Source organism: Chionomys nivalis, chromosome 22 (genome assembly GCF_950005125.1).
Source record: "Chionomys nivalis chromosome 22, mChiNiv1.1, whole genome shotgun sequence".
In the NCBI taxonomy this organism is placed as follows: Eukaryota; Metazoa; Chordata; class Mammalia; order Rodentia; family Cricetidae; genus Chionomys; species Chionomys nivalis.
In genome coordinates, this window is record NC_080107.1 from 49,906,963 (window position 1) to 49,931,654 (window position 24,692).

Here is a 24,692-nt window from a genome sequence, read left to right on the forward strand (position 1 = left end):
CCTATGCAGTCTAGGGGAATATATGGGTTTCAACGCAACCTTGTGAGCTGAGGATAAGTCCTGACTCTTACTAGACTTATTGTAACAGACATGCAAAGCCCCTGCAGCCAGGGTCTCATCCCTGGGAACCTGCTGCACCAGTGTTCTTCAGAGTTGCTGTACAGTTTCTGGGGCTGACAGAGGAACCCCTGAACTTCTCGAGGAATGCAGCCCCATCCATGCACCGAGTGAAGCTGCCGGAAGTTTGTAAATCCTTGCTGTGATCTCCCCATTTTATGTATTATCAAGAACAGGGAGGCACATGGAATCATGGAGTCTAACAGTAGTTTCTCATCTCACGAGAGGGCTCTCCGGCACCTGTTCCAAGGATCAGTGAACACGGGATGCGAGCCCAAGGCTCTGAAAAGGGAGAACTGAACTCTCCATGAATCTCATAAGGGAACTCCGTGACGTGGGGACCACAGGGAGTTGGAGTCAGGATCCAGACAACTATGGTGTCCTGGCCTCTTCTATGAGGGGGTGTTCCATATGACAAGTGGAACATGTTCTGATAGCTGCTGTGTCCCCCACTTTACGCCCCAGATGCCAGATGGCGAAGGGTCTCCAAGGGCCATCAAGCCGCAAGAGAATTACACTGGTACTTTTGATGGCTGAGGAACGGTGATGTCCTTGGTCTTAAACCCCAGTTTCTGATATATATATATATATATATATATATATATATATATATATATATATATACATATATATATACACACACATACATACATACACACACACACACACACACACACACACATATACACACATATACATATACAAGATGTACTAAGGACCCCGGATACGCCGTCAGTGCTCCTTCTAGGTCAAGTCCAGTTTCTAGATCTTCCTTTCAGGACCTATTTCCATCAGTGTCTCAAGTCTTCCCCTCTGTGGCAGACGGGTGACCTCTCTGTGCACTGTCCCGTGCTAATGCTTTCCCCTCTACCCGGAGCTACCCTTGAAAGGCCTCTCTTCTGGGCCGGATCACGAGGTGCTGGAGGTCAGAGGCGTGTCTAAATCTTCTCGGTCTGTTGCACAAGTCTGAGAATTATTTCCCACGTTGACATTTCAGCTTCAAGGGTTTAAATAAAAACTTTTTTTATAACAAGTTTACTTTTAAATTTTGAAATAGTATATATATATATATATATATTTCTCTTGGATTTTCTTAAACTCTTAAGAGAACGTGGCTTTCATTGGTTCATTTTCGGTGTTACATATACCATCATAAAAGCCTTTCTTGGTGACCTGTCTGCCACCGTGTACAGGAAATGGGAGAGAGGGGCACTTGCTCCCCATCTTATCCTTGTAAGTTAGGCTTATTTGTTAGCATTTTGCTGATGAAATCTGAGGTCAGAGGGCATAAGCCACTTAAAGATTTATTTATTTATTGTGTACACAGCGTTCAGCCTCCTTGTCTGCCTGCAGGCCAGAAGAGGGCACCGGATCTCATTACAGATGGTTGTGAGCCACCATGTGGTTGCTGGGAATTGAACTCAGGACCTCTGGAAGATCAGCCAGTGCTCTTAACCTCTGAGCCATCTCTCCAGCCCTCCCCCTCCCCCCCAGTCTGATTCTAATCTAACATTCCTACTGCTTTTTATTCAGAGGCCAGTTTCTGAGAACCTACTGTAGCCACTGGCAAAGAAGTTACTAGTCTTTAAGACATCTGTCAGTCTGACACTCGTCCATCCTTTGCGTTGTTTCTTCCTTACCATAGATCTGGAGGGTGTGGCCCACCCCACGGATGAAGAGACGGCCACTTTCCCACACTGTCCTCCCCAAATCAGGCTCTGGAAGACCAGTTGGGTCTCAGACCAGTGTCTCCACGTGGGAATTCCCTTCTAGCGGTTCTTAGGATTCCCAGAACCTCTACAAAAGGCAACTGTGAACACGAGGAAAAACATAACTATCTAAAATAGCTAAATCTTACGAGGACACAAACACTGCTGCATTAAAAGATTTATCTGGGTGTGATGGCGGACCCAATAATCCCAGCCCTTGTGAGGCTATGGCAGAACAACCTTGAGTTCAAGGCCAGCCTGGACCACAGGAGACCCCATCTCAAAACAAAGAACAACAAAACAAAGCCAAATCACCTTCACCAAGTAAAGAACACAAGCAGGTGACTTCCAAGTGCTGAGTGGGAGAAGCCCAGCCAGGACACTTAAGGGAGCCGCCGCCATCGCTCTAATCTACGGGCCTTGCTCTGGGCCGCCGCCATCGCAGTCAGTCTGCTGCCGTCACTGGGTTTTCCTTGCCAATTTTATATACAGTGTGTGCTTTATACAGACTCTGAGAGAGATGTTCCAAGAAATAAAGTTTGGGAGCAAAAGGAGCACTTAAGGTGGTAATTCAGGCTGCTAATATACCCAAATGCTGTGGCATTGGAATGCTATTCAAATGAAGTTCCCTGATCTTTACATTAATCCCCAGGCTACAGTCTCTGTTAATAGTACTAATAAAAAGGCTTGATATGCCTCAGCAACTATCAGGTAAACAATGAGGAAAGGAGTATGAAGGGTGAAGTATTTGATCTGGGGCATTTCTGAGAATTCCAGTTTACTCCTAAATTCATCCATTCATTCTTTTTCTTCCTTCCTTGTTTTGTTTTTCCAAGACAGGGCATCACTGTGTAACAGCCCTAGCTGTCCTGGAACTCGCTTTGTAGATCTGCCCGCCTCTACCTCCTGAGTGCTGGCATTAAAGGTGTGTGCCACTATGCTTGCTTTATTCCCAAATCCTAAGGGTAAATGTTTTCTGTTACTCAGTAGAGGTAGAAAAAGAAAGTTCCACAGTATCAGGTGGGAACACTGCTGAGAACATAGACGAGAGAATGCGGGGGTGGCTGGGTGGTCGACGGCTGGGCTCACCCCCAGCAGCCTAACCTCCAGGAAGCCAGGAGCAGCGGGCCAGGGCATACAGGCTTTCAAAGGACACACTTATACTGCAAACCAGACACGATTATAACTTTAATATAACAAATATTATTAAAAGCAGCAATTCAAAAACCAAAATCTTTTCAAAGGTGCACAGGGTTATACTGTCAGTTGACAGTAACGCAGCCATTATCTTGTGGGAGTAAAACGTTGGCGTTAGGAGTCAGGTGACCTGGTCAGGCCTTGTGCTATCACCCCGCTCCACCACCACCTTCCTGCTCCTCAGGCCCAGTAGGGAGGGGACAGCCTTGCTCTCCGGATTTCCCAGCAGCCTGGAAGGCAGATGTTGCAGGTTGGCGTGCTCACTGAAGCTAACAGGAGGCCACAAATCTGACTTCAGTTCCCACACTACCGCTAGCCTGGGAGTTGGCCTCACAACTTTCCTTCCACCTGGCTCCACTGGGGGACCTCAATGGCAGCAGCTGTGAGACTGAGAACTAGGACCAGCGCCCATCTGCTCATCCTTGCCTCAGACAAGACAGGGAAGCAGAGGGAAAGGAGTGGCTGTGTCCAGAGTGAGAGGAGAAGTCCCTTTGCAAGGCACTACAGTTGCTGAGGTTTAAGGCAAGGGCCATCTAACTTCTGAGACCCCCTGAATGCTCACAGGCAGGTATGGAGGGGTCAGGCCTAGTCTTGGAAACATCAGCCCCTGATATAGGACTAATGTCCCCACGGTGTTCATTTTCACCTTCCAGCTGGCAGCATGCAAAGCCCCGCCCAGCTGGAAGCCACACAGCAGTGAGGCTGGTCCCAATCTGCTATCCCTGCCTCCCACGGCAAGGCACTTCTACTTTCCAACCAAGTGAGTCAGTTTCTAATATCTCTGCAGGCAAACTAATGGCTCCTTGCCCACCTCCTAATTTTGGTTTCCCTCCAGATAGGGCTGTTTGTCCATTTTAAGGGTTCTATTTATACCATCATCGACAAAAGCTTCCTTTCTGAAGGGAAGGAACGATTCAGGCCCTTGAAAAATCCCAGCCTGTCCCCAAAGTGATTGTCAGTTCCAGGGCGAGGCAGGTGCTCTGCAGAAGAGGGGAGTCTTTGTGCTTCTCTGTTGGGTCAAGTGTTTGGTTTTCACATTTAATTGCAGCATGTATCCCTGGAAGGGGCCAAGGACAGGAGCCAGGGTACCAGGAGGGCGTGGGAATGTGGCCGTGTGTCTGCACACACAGTGGTGTGGTGTGGGACCTTGTGTTGAGTCTGAGATTCAGTCTGACCCTGGCTTGGCTCCCCATCACTTCCTCTGAGATCTCAGTGTTTAAGAACACCTCTGTGCAGCAAGGCCAGATTGTACTCCGTGATGACAGTGAAGGGTTATTCCTGGGGACAAGCTTCTGGGACCCTCAGAGCTGACTCATGTAGTCTCTCCTCTGAGCCTACTTAAAGGACCCTGCTGCTGGCCTCTCCATCAGAGACCCAGTTCATCACTCCCAGGCTTTGGGTCTCAGGCACTCTGAACTTTCTCAGACACCCCTACCTTCCTGGCATTAGGGGTATTGGTGAGAAAATGGGAGACCCTCAGGGTCCAGAGAGAACCCAGTGAAGGCAATCCAGTGAGGGACAGATGCACACGTGCACACGGCAGATGTGTGACCACACAAATACCCAAAACGGGTGAGGTAAGAAGATGAAGAGCTGGGGACAATGAAAAACAGATTTAGGCCTCAGGATCAGGAGGGGTCACAGCCAGGGTATTTTGGAACCAGAGGAACCAATAAACAGTTTGAGGGGTGTGGAGTGTACAATGAGAAAGAGTCACTGGGGTCTTGGAGACACAGGCAATTGGTACAGCAGCACAGACTTTGGCCTGGCGGGCAGCAGGTAGGGCTACAGCCAGGCCCTTTTGGCTCTGTCCTGCTTCCCCTCCACCACCCCAGCCTGGAGAAAACAGGGAGCCAATGGCTTCTCTGTCCCTCCTTTGGTTTCCAGGGAAGTAGGCAGCCCCTGAGGGTTAGTCAGTAAGGGGTTGTCCCTTCCCATTCTAACAGGTACTGAACCTTGCCCTCAGGTGTGACCCTCCGAGCCAACACTTGATACTTCTCCCCACAGGCCAACCGCCCAGCTGCCCCAAAGTAGTTGGTGATAGATGACTTGAGGTGGGACAAGGAAGAGTCATCTTCACTGATGCTTTCCAACGTGTGGCTGTCAATGCCTTCGTCTGGCTGCTCAGGGCCCAGAGCTCCCTCTGCGCTGCTGTCTGAGGGGCAGCGTCCATCCAGCTTGGCTGCCTTACGCTTTGCCCGCAGGGGCATGTACGCTTTGGCTGCCAGCTTCCTCTTGCGGCTGCCTACTGTCCATCTGTATCAGGAGGGGAGAGGGATGAGTTGGAGCAGTTATTAGATTCCTCACCCTGAGAGTCTCTTAGGTACCAAGTCAGACATGTACTCTTAGTACTGTGCCGGACCCTGGGCACGAATTATCTTGCTCAAACTTCACAGTAGTTCTGTAATAGGGAAACTGAGGCTGCAGAGAAGAAATCAGCTGGGAAGGACAAAGGCCAGGATTCAAACCCAGATATGTTCAGCTTTGAAGCATATGCTCTTTGTATCTGGGAGGGTGGGTCACTGTTGTATATGCTTTGGAAGTCCCACAGTGCAAGAGACCTTGTTTAGGCCACCTGGTTCTTTGTATGAGCTGGATGAGCTACACAAGGACGGGAACTGAAGGACCTTGTACCACACAGCAGGGGTGTTAGCACAACAGATACGCGAGACAATCTGCACACTAATGGATGCCAAGACATGTCTGCCACGGCCTGAAACACTAGTGAGAAATCAAAGAAACGGGAAGACTAGGGGTGTGTAGCTCAGGGATAGAGTACTTCCCTAGGACGCAGGAAGCTCGGCTTTGATCCTTAGAACCCAAATTAAAGTTCCAGAGGCACAGCCGAGAAGGACACCCAGGCAGCGACAGGTCAGAGTAGAGAACAGTTCCCATCTTTACAGAGACTGCAGTCTCAAGTCTATACCCACAAAGTCTCTCCACACTCTAGAAGACGGAGGCGCCAGAGGGCAGAGGGGGCTGTGTCCCACAATAAGAGGGGCTATACCCTTAGTCAGATCCCCAGGGTCTTTTGCCTTCCCCTACAGTCTGCCCTCTACGTAGGCTTAAAATAAATGAATTTTCCTCTTGGAAACCCTGAAATACAATCAGACAGCCAGGAGAGCAGGAGCCCTGTGGTCTGAGGCACAGTCACGACACGCAGAGGCCAAGAGGCTCAGAATGAAAGAACTCTAATCAAGCAGTCCCAGAACTAGATTGCGTGACCAGAGGGATCACATAGTCACTGCAGACAAAGACTGTCCCAAGCAGAAGGTAACTTCAGCTTCCACCCTGCTAACTTGGAATAGAGGGTCCAGAGCAAACTCGGGCCAGACCAGCCCCCTCCCCCACCTCTCTATATGGAGACCTGGAAGTGCAGAATATATCTTCATCCAGCAGCGGGAGGTGGATAAGCTGGGGACCGCTGTCCCGGCAAAGCTCACCTGGAGTCGTAGGAGAGACTGGTGGAGGCAGAGCCAGAGGTGCTGGCGGCATCGGTGGAGTCCACATCTGAGAAGAAGGTCTGGCCTGAGCTGGCACTGAGAGGAAGAGAAGACACGCCTGCTGCTGGCCAGGCTCAGCAAGGCCTCCAGCCTGGCCCTCGGGGTCCCTGGGAGCCTCTCTGCCTTCTGTGGCTCTGATAGGCATCCTCCATCCAGCAGAGACCATCTTCTCCGCATCCCAGACCTGCCCTGTCTTATTTATCACCCGTTTAGTCTTCGAAGTCGGGAGTCAACAAAACTTTCCCTGACCAACCTCCCCTAGTGACGGACACACTTGGTGACACAGTCCAAGAGCCATCAGGCACTTGTGCAGTTTCACGGGTACAAAGTGCGTGAGGAGGCTGGGGGCTAAGGAATTTAGCTAACACTGCACAGTTAGAACTGGTAAACATGGACCCGAGTTCCCGGCTCACTCTAAATGCCCCCATTCCTGCTCTATGGCCTCAGTGATCCTCAGTGATTTTAGGAACAGAGCGGTAAAAGATGAAGTCCTTGCCCTTGAATCACCCAAATAGGTGTGCTATGAGCTCTAAGCAGGCTTCTAGCACAGTCCGGGAGGGCCAGTGAGGGCTTCCTGAGGAAGAAACATCCTGATTTTGGGGATGGGGGAGGGCAGAGGCCTTAATGTAACCACAGTGAGAAGGTAGCCATAGACTGTCTGTCTGAGGTGTGAGGCAGGAGAAGGGGGGAGAGAGGTGGGGCACCTGGACCACTGCTTTGGAGGGCGGAGAGCGCTATGCTACAAGCTGTGTACCACAGATTCTCAGGCAGCCCTGTGCATCCTGGATCTTTTAGCTGAACTTTCAGAAGGCCCATGCAGAGAGTGTCTACACCCTCAGGATGTGTGCCTTCTTCACGCTGGGGAGTGGAGCCCCCTTCAGCTCTAGAGTATCAGGTACCTTTTTAAACTCTGAATTTCATCCAGAGTGAAGTCGAATATACTGGCCAGGTGGTGGTTGGTGCTCCAGGCGGAAGTGAAGTCACTCTGTAGACATAAAAGAGACAGGATCAGTCACAGGACAATAGACCTCCCCCTCCCCAAGCAGCCTTATCCCCAGCTGAGAGGTATATGGCATGCTAAGGCTGCTGATCCCTTGGGTAAAGCCCGCCACTTCTTCCTGACTGTAATCTGTGACCAGAGAGCCAAGCCACCCTGTATTCCAATCCTGACCTCCTCTCCAGCCATCTGTCTGACTTCCATCTGCCTCTCTGGGACTCAGTTGCTTCCACTGCCAAGCTCAGAGCCGGCCTTACTCAGAGCTCACAGGAGGCACTGTTAGGACTCCAGGCTCTGGTGAAAGTGTACTGCAAACTGTAAAGTGCTGGAGCCCTGAGGCATGGCTAACACTTCCGCCCACAAGAGAGTTTCAGTGCGGATAATCGAACAAGAAAATGTGCTGAGATGGTTCTTGGCGGGGCTCAGCCACTGCCTGGAGGTGACGTCTAGAAAGCTGCCGCCCCCAAACAGCCCTGTTTCGTCCAAACTGGGTCCAGGATATTATCTACCTGTGCCCCACCCCTGTGCTCTCAGGAGAACCTGGGGTAGATAAGGCCGTGGTGGTCTTAGGGTACCCGTCTCTTCCCTGTTTCTCTGTAACTGAAAGTGGACAGTTTTGGGTACAGTACAGGACCCCCTAGTGTACACTGTCCCTGCACGTGGAACTGGAGAATAAGAAACCAGGAACTAACACTGGGAATAGCATCTTCCAGCAAAAACTTTGATCTTTTTCTTCTATAAACTCGCCTTTTCTGCTGCTGGGATTCATGAGGCAACAAACTGTGGAGACAGAAAAGGGAAAGGGTGGCCTCGTCAGAGCTGGAGGGCCAGGGAGGGGTTCAGTGTGAGAAGCCTCAGGAATGCTGGGGGCAGTGGCCAGTATGGGGTCAGGAGGGTTTGGACAGGGCAGAGTGAACCTGGGAGCTGCCCCAGGGGCAATGAATGTGGAGTGGCTTTAGAAAGTGAAAAAGAAAAGGTCCTTGCCCTTGTGCCCCTAGAGAGGAGGCTGTGCCCAGCCAGGAGAATGAGGGCATATCACACTCTGTGAACCTTCTCTGCTTATCCCTAATGCAGCAGGGCTGGGTCCCAGGATGAGGCTTCCCTGGAGCTAGGAAATGAGGAGTCTGTGAGCTTCTCACTAGCTCTCCCAGAGTGCCTAGAGCTGGACCCTGCTGGGACTAGGGACCCCAGGCTTACAGTGGGGCCACCACACCACCTGGGCCCATTGCATAGCCTTCTCCCACCTGCAGGAGGGAGCTGTGAGCTTGGTCAGACAACCCACGCTGGCTGTAGCCACTGCCCCTCCACCAGCACTGACCCGGGCTTGCTCTTTCCTCTCTTACGAAGCAGCTCAGAGGCCCCTCTCTCACTTGGCATCAGCCCCCTGTCTGGAAGCAGCTTTCCCGGAGGGGTGGGTGGGACGCGGATGCGCAGGCGGAAGATGCATTTTTTCTTCTTGATCTCCTTGCCACACAGGAACCTGGGGTGGGCAGGAAAGAGGTCTGGGCTGTCAGAGTGGAGCAGGTGACCAGCAAGGCCATATACCTCCCTGTCCACAGAATGAATCCAGCCCCCAGCCAGGAATGTGGTCAAGGGCCTCCCTGTCTCCTGCATGTATTCTGGCAGAAGAACAAAATGCATGAAGCCAGGAAACAAGAGGCAGAGGGAATGACGGGAACAAAGTGCAGGATTCACCGGATGTGGTGACACGCCCTTGTGAACTCAGCACTTAGGAGGCTGAGCAGGAGGAGCAAGAGTTTGGGCCTGGGCCAGAGAGAGACCCTGTCTCAAAAAGCAATCAGCCAACCAATGGGTTGGAGGGCAAGTGGGAGGAGGAGGAGCCAAGCAGGGAGCGGAGGCTACACGGTAGGGGGAACCTTCAGACTGAGACCCCACTTGTGAGTCTCGCAGCTCCCCCCCCGCCCCCCCCCCCCCGCACTCACCGGCTTTTGTAACTGTTGAGAGCATTGAGGAGTTGAGGTCCTCGATCTGTCACAGGGGTGCTGGTGAGCTAAGGGAAGCAGGCCGGCAGGCCAGTCAGCCACACACACGCATCAGAGGAGCACTAGCCTGACCCCCACCCCGCCCACCGCTGCCATCGGATGCCTCATCCTCCAGGTGAGAGCCGTTAGCTCACAATCTTTTTACCTCTCTGAGCTCTTCTGCCCACCTGTACTACAGAGGAAAACTCCTGACCCCAGGGCTTCAGGAACTTTACAAGGCTGCGGCTGCAGTCCGGTGGGAGACTGCCTATCATGCATAAGGCCCTGGGTTCATTCTCCAGTGCTGCTTTAAAAACATCTGCACACTAGACCAGTAGTGCCACCCTATGGGATCTATGACACAGATAAAGTATGGGACACAGATGAAATTTCACACACAAATGTGCCCAACCAGAGAGGACATTAAGTGCGACTATTTAAAAGGTTATGAAAACATCAATAATCTGGAACCACATAAAAGAGATGATCTAAAATAGCATATACTGTTTCATGGGAACCATAAAAAAGTTAAGGAGCAGGATATACCCATGCTTTAATCCTAGGTATTCCTCCTGAGTAGTGAAAATATGGATCCTTTCAAAGTATACTTCTGTTTTGATAATTTAAAATTTTCTTTCTATTAGAAACATATATTGTTTTTAAAAACATATTATTTTTATTTTATGAGCGTTTACCTGCATGTGCGTATGTGTACCGTGTATGTAGTGCCCATGGAGGTCAGAGGAGGGTGCTGGGTCCCTGGAACTGCAGCTACAGACAGTTGTGAGCTGGCATGTGAAGGGAATGGAACTGGGTCTCACACAGGCAGTGCAAGTACTCTTAGCTGCTGAGTCATCTTTCTAGCTCCTATGCATGATTTCTATAAGGCAGGAAAGTTATTTAAAAAAATACCACCTCTAGGGGCTAGAGAGGTGGCTCAGGGGTCACTATCACGTGTTCTTGCAGAGGACCTGGGCTTTGATTTCCACCACCAACATGGTAGTTAAGATCCATTCATAATTCCACTTGCAGGGGACCAACCACCTCCTTATGGCATCTGTGGTCACCAGGCATGTGTGTGGTGCACAAACATACATCTGAGCAAAACACGTATTCACATTAAATAAATCTAAAAAAAAAAATGCTGACTCTAGCCTTCAAGGCTTTCTGTGTCTTATAGCTTACCAAACACTATAAATGGAGACATTATATACAACTGCATGCTATATGTAAGAATTACCTATTTGTTTTTTTTTTAAGATTATACTTTAGTGTGTGTGTGTATGTGTGTGTGTGTGTGTGTGTGTGTGTGTGTGTGTATAGCATGTACATGCCATGACACATTTGTGGAGGTCAGAAGACAACTTGGGGCATGGGTCAGTTCTTTCCTTCCACTACATGGGTCCTGAAGATTGAATTCAAGCTTGGCAGCGGGTACCCTTACCTGCTGAACTATCTCAAAGACCCTTGTTTGTTTTGTACAACCCTGCCTCATCAAAGAAGTTTTGGGTGGCGAGCGGAGACATCTCATTCTGCAGTAGTAAAAAGGACTCCAAGGGTGTGGTTAGGGCAGAGGTCTACATAGCCCTGCAGAAGTAGCTAGGTCTCTCCAGCTCTGCCAGTGTCAAAGTCTGTTATTTACGGGCACTAAGGCCCCTGGAAACACAACACAGAACCAGATCAGCAGATGACAAACACACTGGACTTTCCAACCTAGCCAGAAAATCTTGTGCGGGCCAAATACCGTAGTGGAGAGTCCCGCTCCAGCCTCCAGCCTCACTTGGTGCGGTGCCTTAGCTCTCCCAAGCTGAGTCAGTGTAGTGAGGCCCCAGAAGACCACTGCTCAAACTGGAGAACAAAGCCCCTTCCCCAGCACAGGCTCGGAAGCTCTGACTCAAGGAACTGCAGCATAAGGGTGCGAGTCAGATATCTGTATGTTACCCTGCCCTGCAGGGTCCTGAGTAGGTATCTCTGGCACCGAGGCCTCACATACCTTGCCAAGCTGCAGGAGCTCCCAGTGTTGGTTAACAAAAGCCAGAATCTCCTCGAAGTCAAAGTACTTCTTCTTGCTCTGTACTCCCAGGTTGTAGAGGGCCAGGTGAACTATGTCCACCCTGGGCAGGAAGGCAAGGGCCAAGTGAGGGCAGGGCAGAGGGAAAGGGAGGAGCTGGTGGGGACAGTCCCATCCTCTCACCATCGCAGGGGCAGTCTCTCGATATACTCCGGGCCTTGGTTACACACGGAGCAGAAGAACAGGTAGAACCTGGGGGTAGGCGAGAAGGGGCTGTAAGGGGAGGGCACCTGACCCTCAGCCTCAGTCACCCTGTCACTCCCACCTGCTTCCTCACGGTCGGCATCCACTCCTGGGCTGTCTGCCTCTGAGTGGTATAGGGAAGAGGGACCAAGGAATATGTCGCTATCCCTGACTCCTCTCCAAATATTGCTGCCTTAGCATTAAGTTCTGTTCATAGAGAGGTTGGGCTGTAGTGGACACCATTGTCTCTTCTGACACACACGCACACATGCTCACACACACACCACACACACACACACACACACACGTGTGCGCGCGCACACACACATGCCAACCACCAGCCAAGACTTAAAAAAGCATAATATTTGATTTCATATATAATGCCTCCCATTAGCTTAGCCCTACTAATTAGAAGCCACCCATTTCCCTCATGGCTTCTATGGTAACATGGTAAGGCTAAGGTAGAGACTCTCTGTCCTGAGACATCTGTAGAGACTGGAGCTTAGTGAAGGCAGGAATTTACTTAAGGTTTGGCACACATCAGTGGAAACTAGGCATGTAGCCGAGCGTGTTCCTTTATCATCTTCTCGGCCTAGCATAGCTAGTGTCTCTTTTATCTTGAGCTGTCTCCTATAGACAGCATAGACTACATCAGACCTCCTTTGTACGATATCTTGGCAGATGATCTGAGAAGGTTGCTGCGGTCACCCCTGTCCGCTATGTCCAGTTAGCACCTACCGGTCTCCAAACATCATAGGCTCATTAAGGCACTGTGTGCAAGCTTCATGGAACCACTGCCTGCAGCGGCAACACTGTAGCATCCTCAGGTACCACCTGCAGACACAGAAGGGCCGGGTCAACCCCATCACATCTAGGCTCCAAGACTTCCCCCACACAGAGATGGGGAAGAGGATCATTGACCACAGGGACCAAGCACCGTGAAGCCAGAGCTATGTCACCTCATTGGATCTTTCATCTAGCAGAAGAAAAATGCACCATTGTCTCTGGCCTCGATGTACACAGGGTTAATGTAGTGGGAGCTGCGGGCTGTGTTCCTGCTGCCCCAGCTCCTGGTCACCTGGCTAGCTTATGCCCCGAAATAACAACACACAAACTGTATTCTTTTAAACACTGCTTGGCCCATTATATCTAGCCTCTTTTCGGCTAACTCTCACACCTGGACTAGCCCATTTCTAATAATGTGTGTAGCACCCAAGGTGCACTTACCAGGAAGATTCTAGCCTATGTCCATCCTGGGTCGGAGCTTCATCGCATCTGCCCCAGAGAGGAGAGCTATCGAGTCTGAGCTCACTTCCTCTTCCTTCCAGCATTCTGTTCTGTTTACTCCACCCACCTATGTTCTAACCTATGAGGGCCAAGTAGTTTCTTTATTTTTTAACCAATGACCTTCCTCCATCATTTCCCCTTTTTCTGTTTAAACAAAAAAAAAAAAGGAAGGTATATGGTTGAGGGTTGGGGGAGGAATTTTATAAGCTCAGGGATCTTTTGGGAAAAAAATTAAAAACAAATAAAAAAAAAGAGGGATGATGGGATAATAGATTGGTGCTTGTTGGTACTTGTGAGTTATTGTTTTGAGACAAATATATTGGTATCGATTCTTATATATTGATATAAAGTTAAATTATATTGACTATTGTATGCATGCATGTTTCTACCTCTGTTTAAAACATTTTTTATGTATTGACATATATTGTATTGATATATATATTGTATATATATATATATTGTAGTGTACATTTCTACCTCTGATTAAGATACTTATATATTGTTTGTGTATTGATATATATTTACCATACTGTAATGTATATTTGTACATTGTTCATATTTGGAGGTCATTGTCCTCATTTGTTTCACAGTCGCTTATTGTCTTAGTCTTTAAGTTAGATAGGTATTGAGAATTATATAGATCGATAGTATTCTGAGTTTGTCATTTATAATTAGACTAATCAGGTTCTTTAGATACATAGAGATTATACTCAGTATAGATAGATAATCTTCAACCTCTTCAAAGAGCTGTAGAAAATGGCCTTTAATCTAACTCAGAGTTTTGTGGTAGTGAGACACAATTGCTCCTGGCAACACCGCTCTATTCCCGAGAGAATGTTGAGCACCAAAGACACTCCACCTGGAGCATTTCTTTTTGGCAGAACTGGCCTTTGGGCAAAGAAATGCCCATACCTCAACCACTGACAGAGATACAGAGCGTGCATCAATGGATAAAACAGGACTGTCATATCCTGCCAAGACAGGGTAAGATAGTTTTGAAAAGTTACTTGCCTTTGAAAATGGTATGTCAGTTATGTTAGGCCTTAGCCAAAGTTGGTTGCTTCAACGCTGCAAACGTGACCTTGGGTGATTGCCCAGGTAGCTAGTTGTCTCTGTGATTTGTTGCATGTTTTGGAAGTTGTTTGATTGCACTTCCTAATTACTCAGGTAACATTATTTCCCTTCTCACATCTTTGATGGGGTTGAAGACTATATAAATATAGTTACTTTCCACTCATGACTTGGCCAAGCTATTTATTATATAAGACTTAAGCTAGTTAGAACAGGATATTTGTACTTATTGTATATAATTTCGTAGTAGGTTTAGAACTCTTACTTAAACAAAAGGAGGAGGTGTTGCGGGAGGTCCTTCCACTCCTCCAGCCAATAGCCGCTGAGATACCAGCCCATTGGGGCGTGGTCTCTCTCCCTTTAGAAAAGCGGCCACTTCCCTCCTCGCTATCTCTTCCTGCTCCACTTCCGGCGACTAGACTCCCTTCCTGATTGCGCAGAGGGCTGTTGTCTGGGACGGTGATCTGTAAGTTTTTTCCCCTTTAAATAAATATTATATTAATCATAATTCCAAACTAGCGTGGGATTGTTTGTGACTTACGCCTTCGCCTTCATCTTAATACGTACATTCCCTGGTTGGCTTCAGATCTGGCTTAGTTTTCAGAGGAGACTTTTGGAAGTGCATTTATTTTTTCCTTTAAACAATTGCCCCATTAAACATTTGGAAGCACCGACTTACTAATGCCATATAGGTTTCCGTATACTGTCAATCATTAGGTCTTCCAGCATACTGGGAAGCTCAAGGGTAATTAAGGTAACTAAGCCCATTTGAGAGATGAAGCAGTTCAAACAGAGTAGTCAGAGCCCAGCTGGGCTTTAGGTAATCTCTAGACAATCAGAGGTGGCCCTCAGACTCAGGGCAGGGGAAGCGGGCAGTCCGCCTTCCACAGAGGGTAGGGACCCTGCCTCTATTGTAGACAGCCCAAAGGAGCAAATTCAATTGTCTATGGATGCTCAGGTGGACAAGCAAGACCAGATTCTGCCCACGGCAGGCAAGACTGTCCTCCATGACTCCAGCACAGACCCTGCCCTGCCGGAGGTCTCCAGGAAACCAGGGCACCCACCTGTTTCCCTGACTGATCTCCACTTCCTGCCAGCACTACCACCAGCAGCAGCAACAGAGTATCAATTCCCAGCTCCTGTGAGCCTTAATGTTACCTCTGCTCACAAGCTCACAAGGAAAAACTAATAAGTGAACGGAGAATCAGGGAGGCAGAGCTGGCTAGGTGCTGTGCGGGTTATGGACATCTCTGTCAGGCCTCGGCTCTTAGGTGGCTCCAAGAAAATCACTCTGCCTTCTACTCTCCACTGCCCGCTGGACAGGTTCTCACTCGGAGTCGACTTTCAGGGACCACCCCTTAAGGCTCCTTGACTCATACCTGCCTTTTTGCTGCCATCGGACCTGCCGGACCCGCCCCTAGAAGCCTGGTCCCCACCGACCACTCTAGGTCTCCCTCCCAAAGCCCCATCTCTGCAGAGTGACACGGCCATCATTAGAATCTGCTCTCCCTAAAATGACGTCGCGTATCTGCCTCTCCAGTTCCCGCCTCCACGGCCTGACACTTAGATCCCGCCCTCGCGACTGTCACTCCAGGCCTGTCTCCTGTCTCCAGCTGGCACTCTGGGTCCGCCCCTTCAAGATCCACCTCCACAGCCTGATACTGAGGTCTCTGAGGCTGTCACTCTGGGCCCACCCCTTTAGGTCCCGCCTTCACAGCCTGACGCTCAGGCCCCGCCTCCTAGCTGTCACGTCACTCTAGGACACGCCCCACAGCTGTCACTCCAGACCCGCCCTTCAGACACTCAGGTCCCACCCCCGAGCTGTCACTCAGGCCCCGCCCAGTGAGGTCGGGCTCTTGTGTCCGGCTGTCACTCACGGCGCCTGTCAGCCCACCCGGAACCCGGGTCTCCCGCAGTGCCCCGCCCTGCGACCTTACTCTCCAGGCCCGCCACAGTAGCAGTAGCATTGCTGTTGGTTGGTACGATGGGGCGAGTCCCACTCGAGCTCCTCGGGTTGGTAGGACAACACCATCTTCACCGCCTGCAGCGTCCTGGCGATGGCGCCTTTCTTCAGCGCACCTCCTTTCTGGGGGAAAAACAGGGCCCAGGTCACCAACTACTCGTGTTAGCACACAGCTATCAGGAGAAAAACTGCCAGGGTTGGGGAGACCCAGGCATTTTATGAGGGTCAGAAAAGCAAGGAGCTTTTTCTCACCAATCCTAAATCCATCCTGTCTCCTTCAAAGATATTAATAGCATTAGTAGCATAGTAAGCACAAGACAGACAATAATTAACCACGTGTAAAGGGCATGTAAATAAAGTTGTCCTTTAGCAAACCACCCTTTATTGGGTGCCCATTTTATGGCTGGGGAAGCTGAGGTTTAGAGAGGCTCTGAAAACTGGCTTAGGACAGAGAGCTAGAAGATGGCAGAGCACACTGAGTTCTAAGGCCCAAGTGATGAGTCAGTGATGGGTGCTGGGGCCTGAGTCTGCGAGGCTCTGGTCTGCCCAGTCGGCAGGGAGGTACAAAGGCAGGGGCTGGGAAAGGGGAGCGCTCACCCTCACAGCCAGGGCAAAGATGCAGCGTCGGCAGAACCATGGAGTGAGGAGGGGGCGGTTGGCACTGCCTGCGACGGGGATGTGGCACTGCTGGTGGTAACCTAGGGCAAAGGAGGGGACGGTGAGTACTCGGGGCCAAGGCTAGTTGGCCAAGGGCAGGGAGGCTAGCTATGGCAAGCCCTAGGGAGCGCTGCCTGCCAGCTTCCTGGCTACTGGCTGGTGGTACCCAAGGAGGGACTAAAAGACAGTATTGGCCACTTCAAGAGGAACCAAGGACGGGCTTCAGTGCCTCCCCAACTGGATCTCTCATTGCTCTTTCTCAGCTTTCCCCAAGGCAGGGATGCCTGTTTCAGGGACAGAGGAGAAACAGGAAGGCAGATGGGACCTCAGCAAGTGAGTGGGGGAGGGACCCACTAGTCATGGCCTTCCCTGTTGGCCCACTCACCCAGGCCACACTTCCCACAGATGAGGATCTCATTCATTGGCCCTGATGTCTTCCCCAGGCAGATGTCACACTTGGGCTCCTCTCCTGGAACACCGGCTGAAAAAGAAGTCCTCTCAACTCGGCTCCAGCTCACAGGACCAAGAAAAAGTCAAAATCCCAGACTTGGAGGTAATCTGTACTTGGAACTGGCAGAGCTCATAGGCCTCCTACTAGGAAACCTAATTCTGTTGTTTAGCTAAGTTGTCACAGCGTTGAACTGCCTTCTAAATATACATTTACACATAGACAATTACTATTCTAAATATACGTTATACTCATAGACAGTTACAGAGAGGTGTCTGTTTCCTGTGAACTGTCGAGAAACAGCTCTACAAGATGCTGAGAAAAGTTACTGTTGAGGGCTCAGCTCTAAGAAGACATCTATACCATACCCTTCAAGGCTCATGAAACACTGGAAGGGGGCCCAGGAAATAACATAAGACAGCTGGAAGGGCTGTGAATTGCTATTCTTTGAGCATGACATGGCCACTGCAATCGTGAGCTCTTTTTTGTTTGTTAGGTTTTTTTGGTTTTGCTTTTTGGAGACAAGGTTTCTCTGTGTAGCCCTGGCTTCCTGGAACTCACTATGTATATCAGGCTGGCCTCAAACTCACAGAGATTTGTCTGCCCCTGCCTCCCAAGTGCTGGGATCAAAGGTGTGCGCCACCACCCTGGGGCAATCATGAACTCTTAACAGTTGCAAATGACTACGCTGGGTCTGCCTAAGAATGGGGCCATCAACACCAGATACTGACAGCCTCTGGGAGAAGGGTAGGTGGAGAGGAGGGAAGAGGCGACGCGGGTGAAGGGAGAGCAGGGAAGGTTGAACAGAGGGTAACAGGATTGCATACCGCACGGGCACGAAACTGTCAAGGACTTTTGTTATGAAAGCAATGATAATGATGACCACAGCGCAGGAGGCGAACTCCGGCTGTGCACTGGTCTTCCCAACAGGCCCCCAAAGCTGCCTCGCCGAACCTCCATAGCCTTTCGGAGGTGTCTGGTAACATGTTCCAAAGATGGAGAAACTGAGGCTCAAGAAGTTAAGGTCCTTGCTTAGATATTAAGTGGGAGTGGGATTCAAACCCACAGCAATCTCACCGCTAATCCTTTGCTCTTTTGATCACATCTGCCTCCCTCTCTTGCCTACTCTAACTTGTTCTGCTAGACAATTTTTATGTTTTAAAACACTTATTACAGGATAATAATGCAATGCTCCCATCAACTGTGAACTCACAGAAAACCCTGTTTCAACTATATTCTCACCCACATCTCCACTTGTTATTTCAAGTCAAGACCCAGACATCCATTCATTTTTCTAGAACTACTTCAGATTGGAGCTCCCTCTAAGCACACTCATAACCTTTATTAATAGTACCTGAAGTTACTTTTATTTCCAAATGCCTGATTAAAATGTCATTACAATTTTATGTTTTGAATCAAAGTCCAGATATAGTGACCAAGTTAATTTATTTTAGTTTATTTTGGAGCTGGGGTTCTGACCCAGGGCCTGTGCTTGCTAGGCATGCTCTCTGCCCCTGAAGCAGAGTTATAAAATGGCTTTTCATTTACTGGCTCATCTTCAATCTTTTTTTCACATTTGTCTTTTTTTGTTAAAGAATAAATGCATTTTTATATCTGAAGTACTTGCGTGGTTATGTTAAATGTATTTCTTCCTTTTGAGGTATGCAATGGTGCCAGGCATAAAATCTAAGACTGCACATTCTAGGCAAACAGAGCCACTTCATCCACTGCCCACAAACACAACTTTTCAGTGTCTATACACACATACAGCTTCACGTACGGACAGGTGCACATTGTGCAGGCCACACTGCTCAGGGGCTAACCCTGGGTGTTCTGGAACTAGCCCTGAAGACCAGGCTGGCCTCGAGCTCAGAGACTCACCTGCTTCTGCATCCTGAGTGCTGGGATTAAAGGCGTGCACCACCACCACTGCCTCATTTTGACTTTTTGAGATGGGGTGTCTCACTGAGATCTAGGGATCACTGACTAGGCTTACTGGCCAGTGAGTTCCAAGTATCTGCCTGTCTTTATGGAATTACAAGTGTGAACTACCATGCCAGTTTTCCCAGTATGGGTTTTGTCTCCATGCATGTGTGTGCACTACTTGTGGGCCTGGTGCCTGTGGCAGTCAGAAGAGGGTGTTGAATCACCCAGAACTGCCCTCACAGATGTTTGTGAGCCACCACATGGGTCCTCTGGAAGAGTCGCCAGGGCTCTTAACCTCCAGTCCACTCCAGTCCCATGTCCACTTTCTTATGTGGGCTCTAGGGACCAAATCTGGGTGCTTGTGCTAGCAAGATAAGATTTTACTGACTGACCCACCTTCCCACATTCTCCTTAAATATGTTAGAAAAAGATTTTTTATTTTATTTTATTTTTTTTAGTGCAAGAGGCTTATTGGAGGAGGTGCAGGGAGACAGTGAGAGAGCAGAAGGTGCATTGGGGTGAGGACATGAGGGATGCGGGCAGACAGACGGAACAGAGAAGAGGCAAGAAACAAAAAAGACAAGAGAAGCAAGAGAGAAAAGAAGAGGTAAGAGAGGAGTAAGAGGCAAGAAGTGAAAATGACTTTTAAATTAATTTCTACTTATGGGTATATGCGTGTCTGTGTGTGGACATGAGTGCAGGTGCCGTAGGAGGGCAGAGGACATTAGATTCCATGAGATGGAGTTACAGGTGGTTGTGAACCATCAGATGTGGGTGCTGGGAACCAAGCTCAAGTTCTGCAGGAGCAGCACCCACTCCTAATGCTATACCATCTTTCCAGCCTTTAAATGCATTTTGATGTGTTGCTTCTGTTGTGTTACTCCAGAAGGCTGCAACGTTTTGTTTTTAACGGTTTTGAGAAAAGGTCTTGCTATGTGGCTCAGGCTGGCCTTGAACTTCTGCCTCTTCCTTAGGATGAAAGTTTTGTAAAGGCAGAAATGGTATTGTTATACCTCTGTGCCCTAAGTGCCCCGCATGATATATGGGAGGCAGTAGATGTTCAAGATGGATCTGCTGACCTTGCCTTGTTCTACACCCAAGGATGGTGGTACCCACATGGAGTCCAGACACTGCCCCCTTCCAGCACAGTGGCCCTGAGCTGAGCAAGCTACACGATCATCTCATCTACTCTTCCCAACTGTCCGGTGAAACCTGGACTTCCACTGTCTCTTCCTTTCAGTTGAAGAAATGGGGACTCAGAAAAGTGACGTCACGGCTCAAGGCTGTGTAGCCAGTAGGAGACAGATCTGGAACATGGTCCAGGGGCTGTCTGACCCTAGAACCTGCCTCTGTTCTGTTAAGGACGTGTGATATTTAATAGGGTTCTTCTCTCATGCCAGTTGTCATAGTTAGTGTCTGGAGTTCCATGATAAAAATACATGGGTGTTGTGACTACCCAAATCTGTCTTGTAGAGCCTGAACGATCCCGACTGGCTATGTCTATAACAGATTCAGCTGTCTGAAGGCGGGTGGTACCCAGCCCAGCTCTCCTTCATCCTGAAAGCTGACCCAGCTTCATCCAGGCAAGGCTATTTCACGCTCTCCTGGCTTTGCCTCACCCCTACCTCCTTGCCTAGGGGTAGAGATTTAGAGATTCCCCACCAATTTCTTCACATGCAGGTAAGGAACACAGTTCACTTCTATAGCTGAACCCCTGTCCTCTGGTCTCCTCCTCCTCCCTAGTCCTACAGTAGCAGACACCAAACATTCAGGAAGGACACAAACTGCAGGCCTGAGACCAAGTCCTAGCACTCTTAGTTCTAGTCTTTGCCTGAGCCCCTCCCCCATCTGCCCTGCCTCCCTCCTGAAGTGTGAGCATTCAGGCAGGGGCTCAGTGTCAGACAGCAGAAATCCGATCATCATCCATGGTGGGCCCAAGGTGCCAGGAAAAAGGGTGAAGGCAGAGAAGAAAGAGTGGACACGGGGGGGGGGGGGGAGGGGGGGAGGCCCAGGGACCTCGGACACTCACCGTGCTGTATGTCCTTCCACAGGACCCAGTATTTGGAATTATCTTCAAAAGTTACAAGGCAGCTTTGCTTAGGACTGCTGACCTGAGACAGGAGAGGGGCAGCATGAAGGAACAGCAGGGAGGGGGGGTCTTCCTCCAAATCCTGTGCTTTGTGCTTCTGAAGACAGGTAGGCCAGGAGAGACGGGCACTGTTCTCGCCACCTTGGAGTAGGGCCACCAGGGACAGGGTGACAGTTGCATGGGCATGTTTTTAAGAGCAGAACAGGCTAGTGTGTCATTCATGTCCTCCTAGTCTGGTGGTTTGCTTAAGTTCTCTAGAAAACCTGCTGGGACACGCTGGCTCCTGAGGACGGAGCCTGCGAAGCCAGGCTCTGGTTCCTTCCACTTTCAGCTTCTAGGAATGAGGGACAAGGAGTGAACAGAATGGCCCTGACCTGGGCCTGCGGCAGGGAAGACTCACCCTCTTGATCTTGCCGAGGTAGTACAGCCCATCCGTCCACCGGCACAGCACATACTGTCCCTCTGTCAGTTTGGACATCAAGTCTTTGAAGTTCTTTTTGGTTTTAGACAGGGTCCCCTTGTTAGGGAGGTGACTGGTGGCACCATAGACTTCCCGAGTCCCTGGTTCCAGAGCTTGAGTCTCCATCAGTTTCTGCTGACACCAGGAGAGAAAGAAGAATCCCACTACCTGTCCTAGGAGGCGGAGGCCTTGTCCTGTAAGCAAACCCTCTGGGCTCAGCTCTGAGGGAGCAAGCACTTAAGACTTCAAGTCTCCCCTGAATGTGTTCAGAGAAAAGCCCACCTCGCAGTGAAAACTTTTGGGGTAGCTTGGGAACAGGGGTGACAAAGTCATGTGCCTTTTGTAAACACCCACCCCCCCCATCTCTGTTCTCAACTGTTTGATGATTTCATGGACATTTAAACTTGCCCATGCTTTCGTCCACATGCACAGTGGCCATACCAGCCCAACACATCAGAAAACTTCTCCAGCCAGCGGGCTGCCACAGCAGCTTCTGGTACAGTGGCCTGAGCATCCCTGCCAAGCATCCTGCCCTCTCTCCCAGCTTTCAGTTCTGCCCTCATCTTTTTCCATCAATTAATTCATTCACCTTTTCCAAGCCTATTTCTTGAGCCCGTTGCTTCCTACTACCTGGCACCTGGAGTGAGGAGTCCCCAGGTCACCCTGGCTTCCCCAACCTGAATCTTTCAGAAAACTTATGCTTCCCCAAACCTTAACTGGTTGGTGTTCAGCCTTATTGCCTTCTTCTCTCTGTGGGCTCACCTGGCACCATGCCCCACCATACACACTCTCTTCGGGTCAAACTCGGCTTCCCTATGTTGCAGTGTGTGGGGACGGTGGGGGCGGTCCTGCTCTGGTTCCCTCTCTCTGCCTAGGTGCTGGGGACCTGGTGCCCAGCCTGCTGACAGAAAGACAGCTCTGGGTGTGTTTTTCATGTGAGTGCCTCTTCAGAGACTGCAAGGACACTGTCTGTGGCAATGTGCCAGTCCGTCTGTGAGACTAAGTACACGTGTGCGCGTGAGGGGCCCTGGGGCAATGGAGTCAGGGTGTTGGCTGTCCAGATAGCGGGTGTCTACCTCCTTCTGCTATCTCCTTCCTGTCTTTTACTCCTGGGCAGAGGCACAAGCACCAGGTAGGAGCTGTAGTCAGAACTCTTGCCCTCTTCCTTGGCACTTGGCTCTTAGGGCGCTGTGAGGTCCCTACTTGCTCTGGCTGGAGCGGGACCGGCCTCGGCAGGTTCACAAACTGACATTTCCTCCCCCGCTGAGCTTTTGGGGGCAGGCCGGGTCGCTGCGCCCCCCGAGGCCGGGCTGGGCCCCCGGGTAGCGGGGGGGCCCCCCACCCCGCCTCCATCCTCCTGGAGCGGGCCCCCGCGGGCTGTGATTGGCTGATTCAAACCCATCGCCACAGAAATGCTTGTTTGCGGGTTCCCGTCGGCGTCCAGTTCAAATCCGCGGCACTGGGCGCGCGGGGGCCCGGCGGGGGCAGGAAGCGCGGATGATTCATGCGCCAAGGCCGCTCCGGGGCGGCCGTTGGCTTTTTAAAAGGGTGTTCTGAGGGTGGGGGGGAGGACAGCTTGCAGCAATGTCCCCTTCGGCTTCAGGCACTCCTTTCCTCAGTTGCTCCAACTGCAAACTTTCCCCGCTCCCAGTCCGTCATAGCCTGACTTTGGACGTGAGCAAAATCCCAAATGCCCTCCTATCCTCCCCTCCACAGCTTCGTATGAAAAAGAAAAGACGCGCGGCCACAAACGGAGACCTGTCACCCACACCCTGCGGTGGGCTGGGGATGTGGCTGGGATTCCCGCTGCTCTGAGGGTACCGCTCGGTCTCCATCTCCGTCCCCATCCCACAAGCGCGCAGCTCCACAGGACTCCACCCCCGCCCGGGGACTGAAGGACTCAACCTAGTACCGAGAGGTTTCTAGAAGAGGGGTAGTGTGTAGGGATTGAAGCGTGAAACGCGGAGTCTCCCGGGGCGCCCGCGGCGCGGGACTTACCGCGAGGCAGCGCGTTCGCCGGTCCCACTTGGAGTCTGGCCACCAGGCACATCGGCGGCGGTGGTGCGCTCGGCCCGCGGCTGCCCGGCCGAGTGTCCGCCCGTGGGGCCGGGGTAGGGGTCTCGGCGGGGGCGGGGCGGGGCGGGGGCGCCGCAGGGAGGAGGGGACGCGGAGAGGGAGGGGCCGGTGCGCTCAGGAAGGGGCCCCCAGGGCGCGGAGCGCCATCTTTTTCGCGTTTTCCCGCGAATTATTGACGTCCCCGCTTATGTAATTAGCAGGGGCCGCACCGGCTTCGCCATTGGAGCCCGTGGCTGGCGGGGCCCCGCAGCGCCTCCCGGGGCCGCCCCCGCGCAGCGAGTCGAGCTGGCACACGCGGAAACTCAGCTGCACAGAACCACGGCTGGGCAGGCGTGCGCACACCACACGCAGAGAGTTACACCCAGACTCTGGATGACCCGGGTAGGTCGCCCAGCACCTTGATCTTACAGCACCAATATCCCACTCCACCTCCGGGAGACCAGGGCAAGCCTCAGAGAACCAGACACACTCAAAATGACACTGTCCCCTCAGCATAGGCTCCCGCGGAACCACGTGTAAGGCACATAAGTCAGCAAGGATAGAGCGCCGACACAGTAACCACAAGACCCACGCGGGCATGCCACCCACGCACTGCAGAGATACAATGCAAAAGAGGCAGTCACATACACCACGTGCACAAACACAGCACTTAGGACAGATCTTGTTGATAGTCTCGACAAGACAGAGTGTTCCCATCCAGACTCACTCTTGGCACCAGGGCTGGAGAGAGTGCTGGCTGACACCCCTCACTCACATTCAGCCTTCAGTCTGAAGTGCCCATTGCACCTGCTACCAAGGTGCCTGCACACACCCCTGCCGAGTGAGGGCATTCATGGGAGCCTTCCTTGCTCATTGTCCAGTGGCCCACATTGGCCCTCTGCTTCTTGGATGTTGGCAGTGCAGCCTGAAGCTCCTGTCTGCCTGTTTCCTAGCTTGAGATACAGGAGTCCTCTTCC

General features: G+C 50.9%; 1 protein-coding gene across 1 annotated transcript; it reads right to left on the reverse strand.

The window, feature by feature from the left end:
* Positions 1–3,007: 3,007 nt before the first annotated feature.
* On the reverse strand, positions 3,008–23,838 carry Phf19 (PHD finger protein 19). Its single transcript, XM_057755101.1, has 15 exons — positions 23,659–23,838; positions 21,601–21,795; positions 21,141–21,222; positions 17,123–17,218; positions 16,678–16,778; positions 16,055–16,203; positions 12,498–12,593; positions 11,700–11,768; positions 11,499–11,619; positions 9,467–9,534; positions 8,842–9,003; positions 8,216–8,303; positions 7,426–7,511; positions 6,467–6,562; positions 3,008–5,279 (listed from the first exon to the last, which is right to left on the reverse strand). The coding sequence occupies exons 2-15, from the start codon at positions 21,784–21,786 to the stop codon at positions 4,937–4,939; spliced, it is 1,743 nt and encodes a 580-aa protein (XP_057611084.1). The 5' UTR covers positions 21,787–21,795; positions 23,659–23,838; the 3' UTR covers positions 3,008–4,936.
* Positions 23,839–24,692: the final 854 nt, after the last annotated feature.

What these genes read in the sequence shown, in the direction of transcription:
- Phf19 (XM_057755101.1), bottom strand. Translation starts at nt 21,786, where the DNA reads ATGGAGACTCAAGCTCTGGAACCAGGGACTCGGGAAGTCTATGGTGCC. An exon ending in CCTATGATGTTTGGAGACCG is followed by an intron (nt 11,769 to 12,497) that starts GTAGGTGCTAAC and finishes GCCTACCCCCAG; the next exon opens with GTTCTACCTGTTCTTCTGCT. An exon ending in AGAGGAAAGAGCAAGCCCGG is followed by an intron (nt 8,304 to 8,841) that starts GTCAGTGCTGGT and finishes CTGTCTCCACAG; the next exon opens with TTTGTTGCCTCATGAATCCC.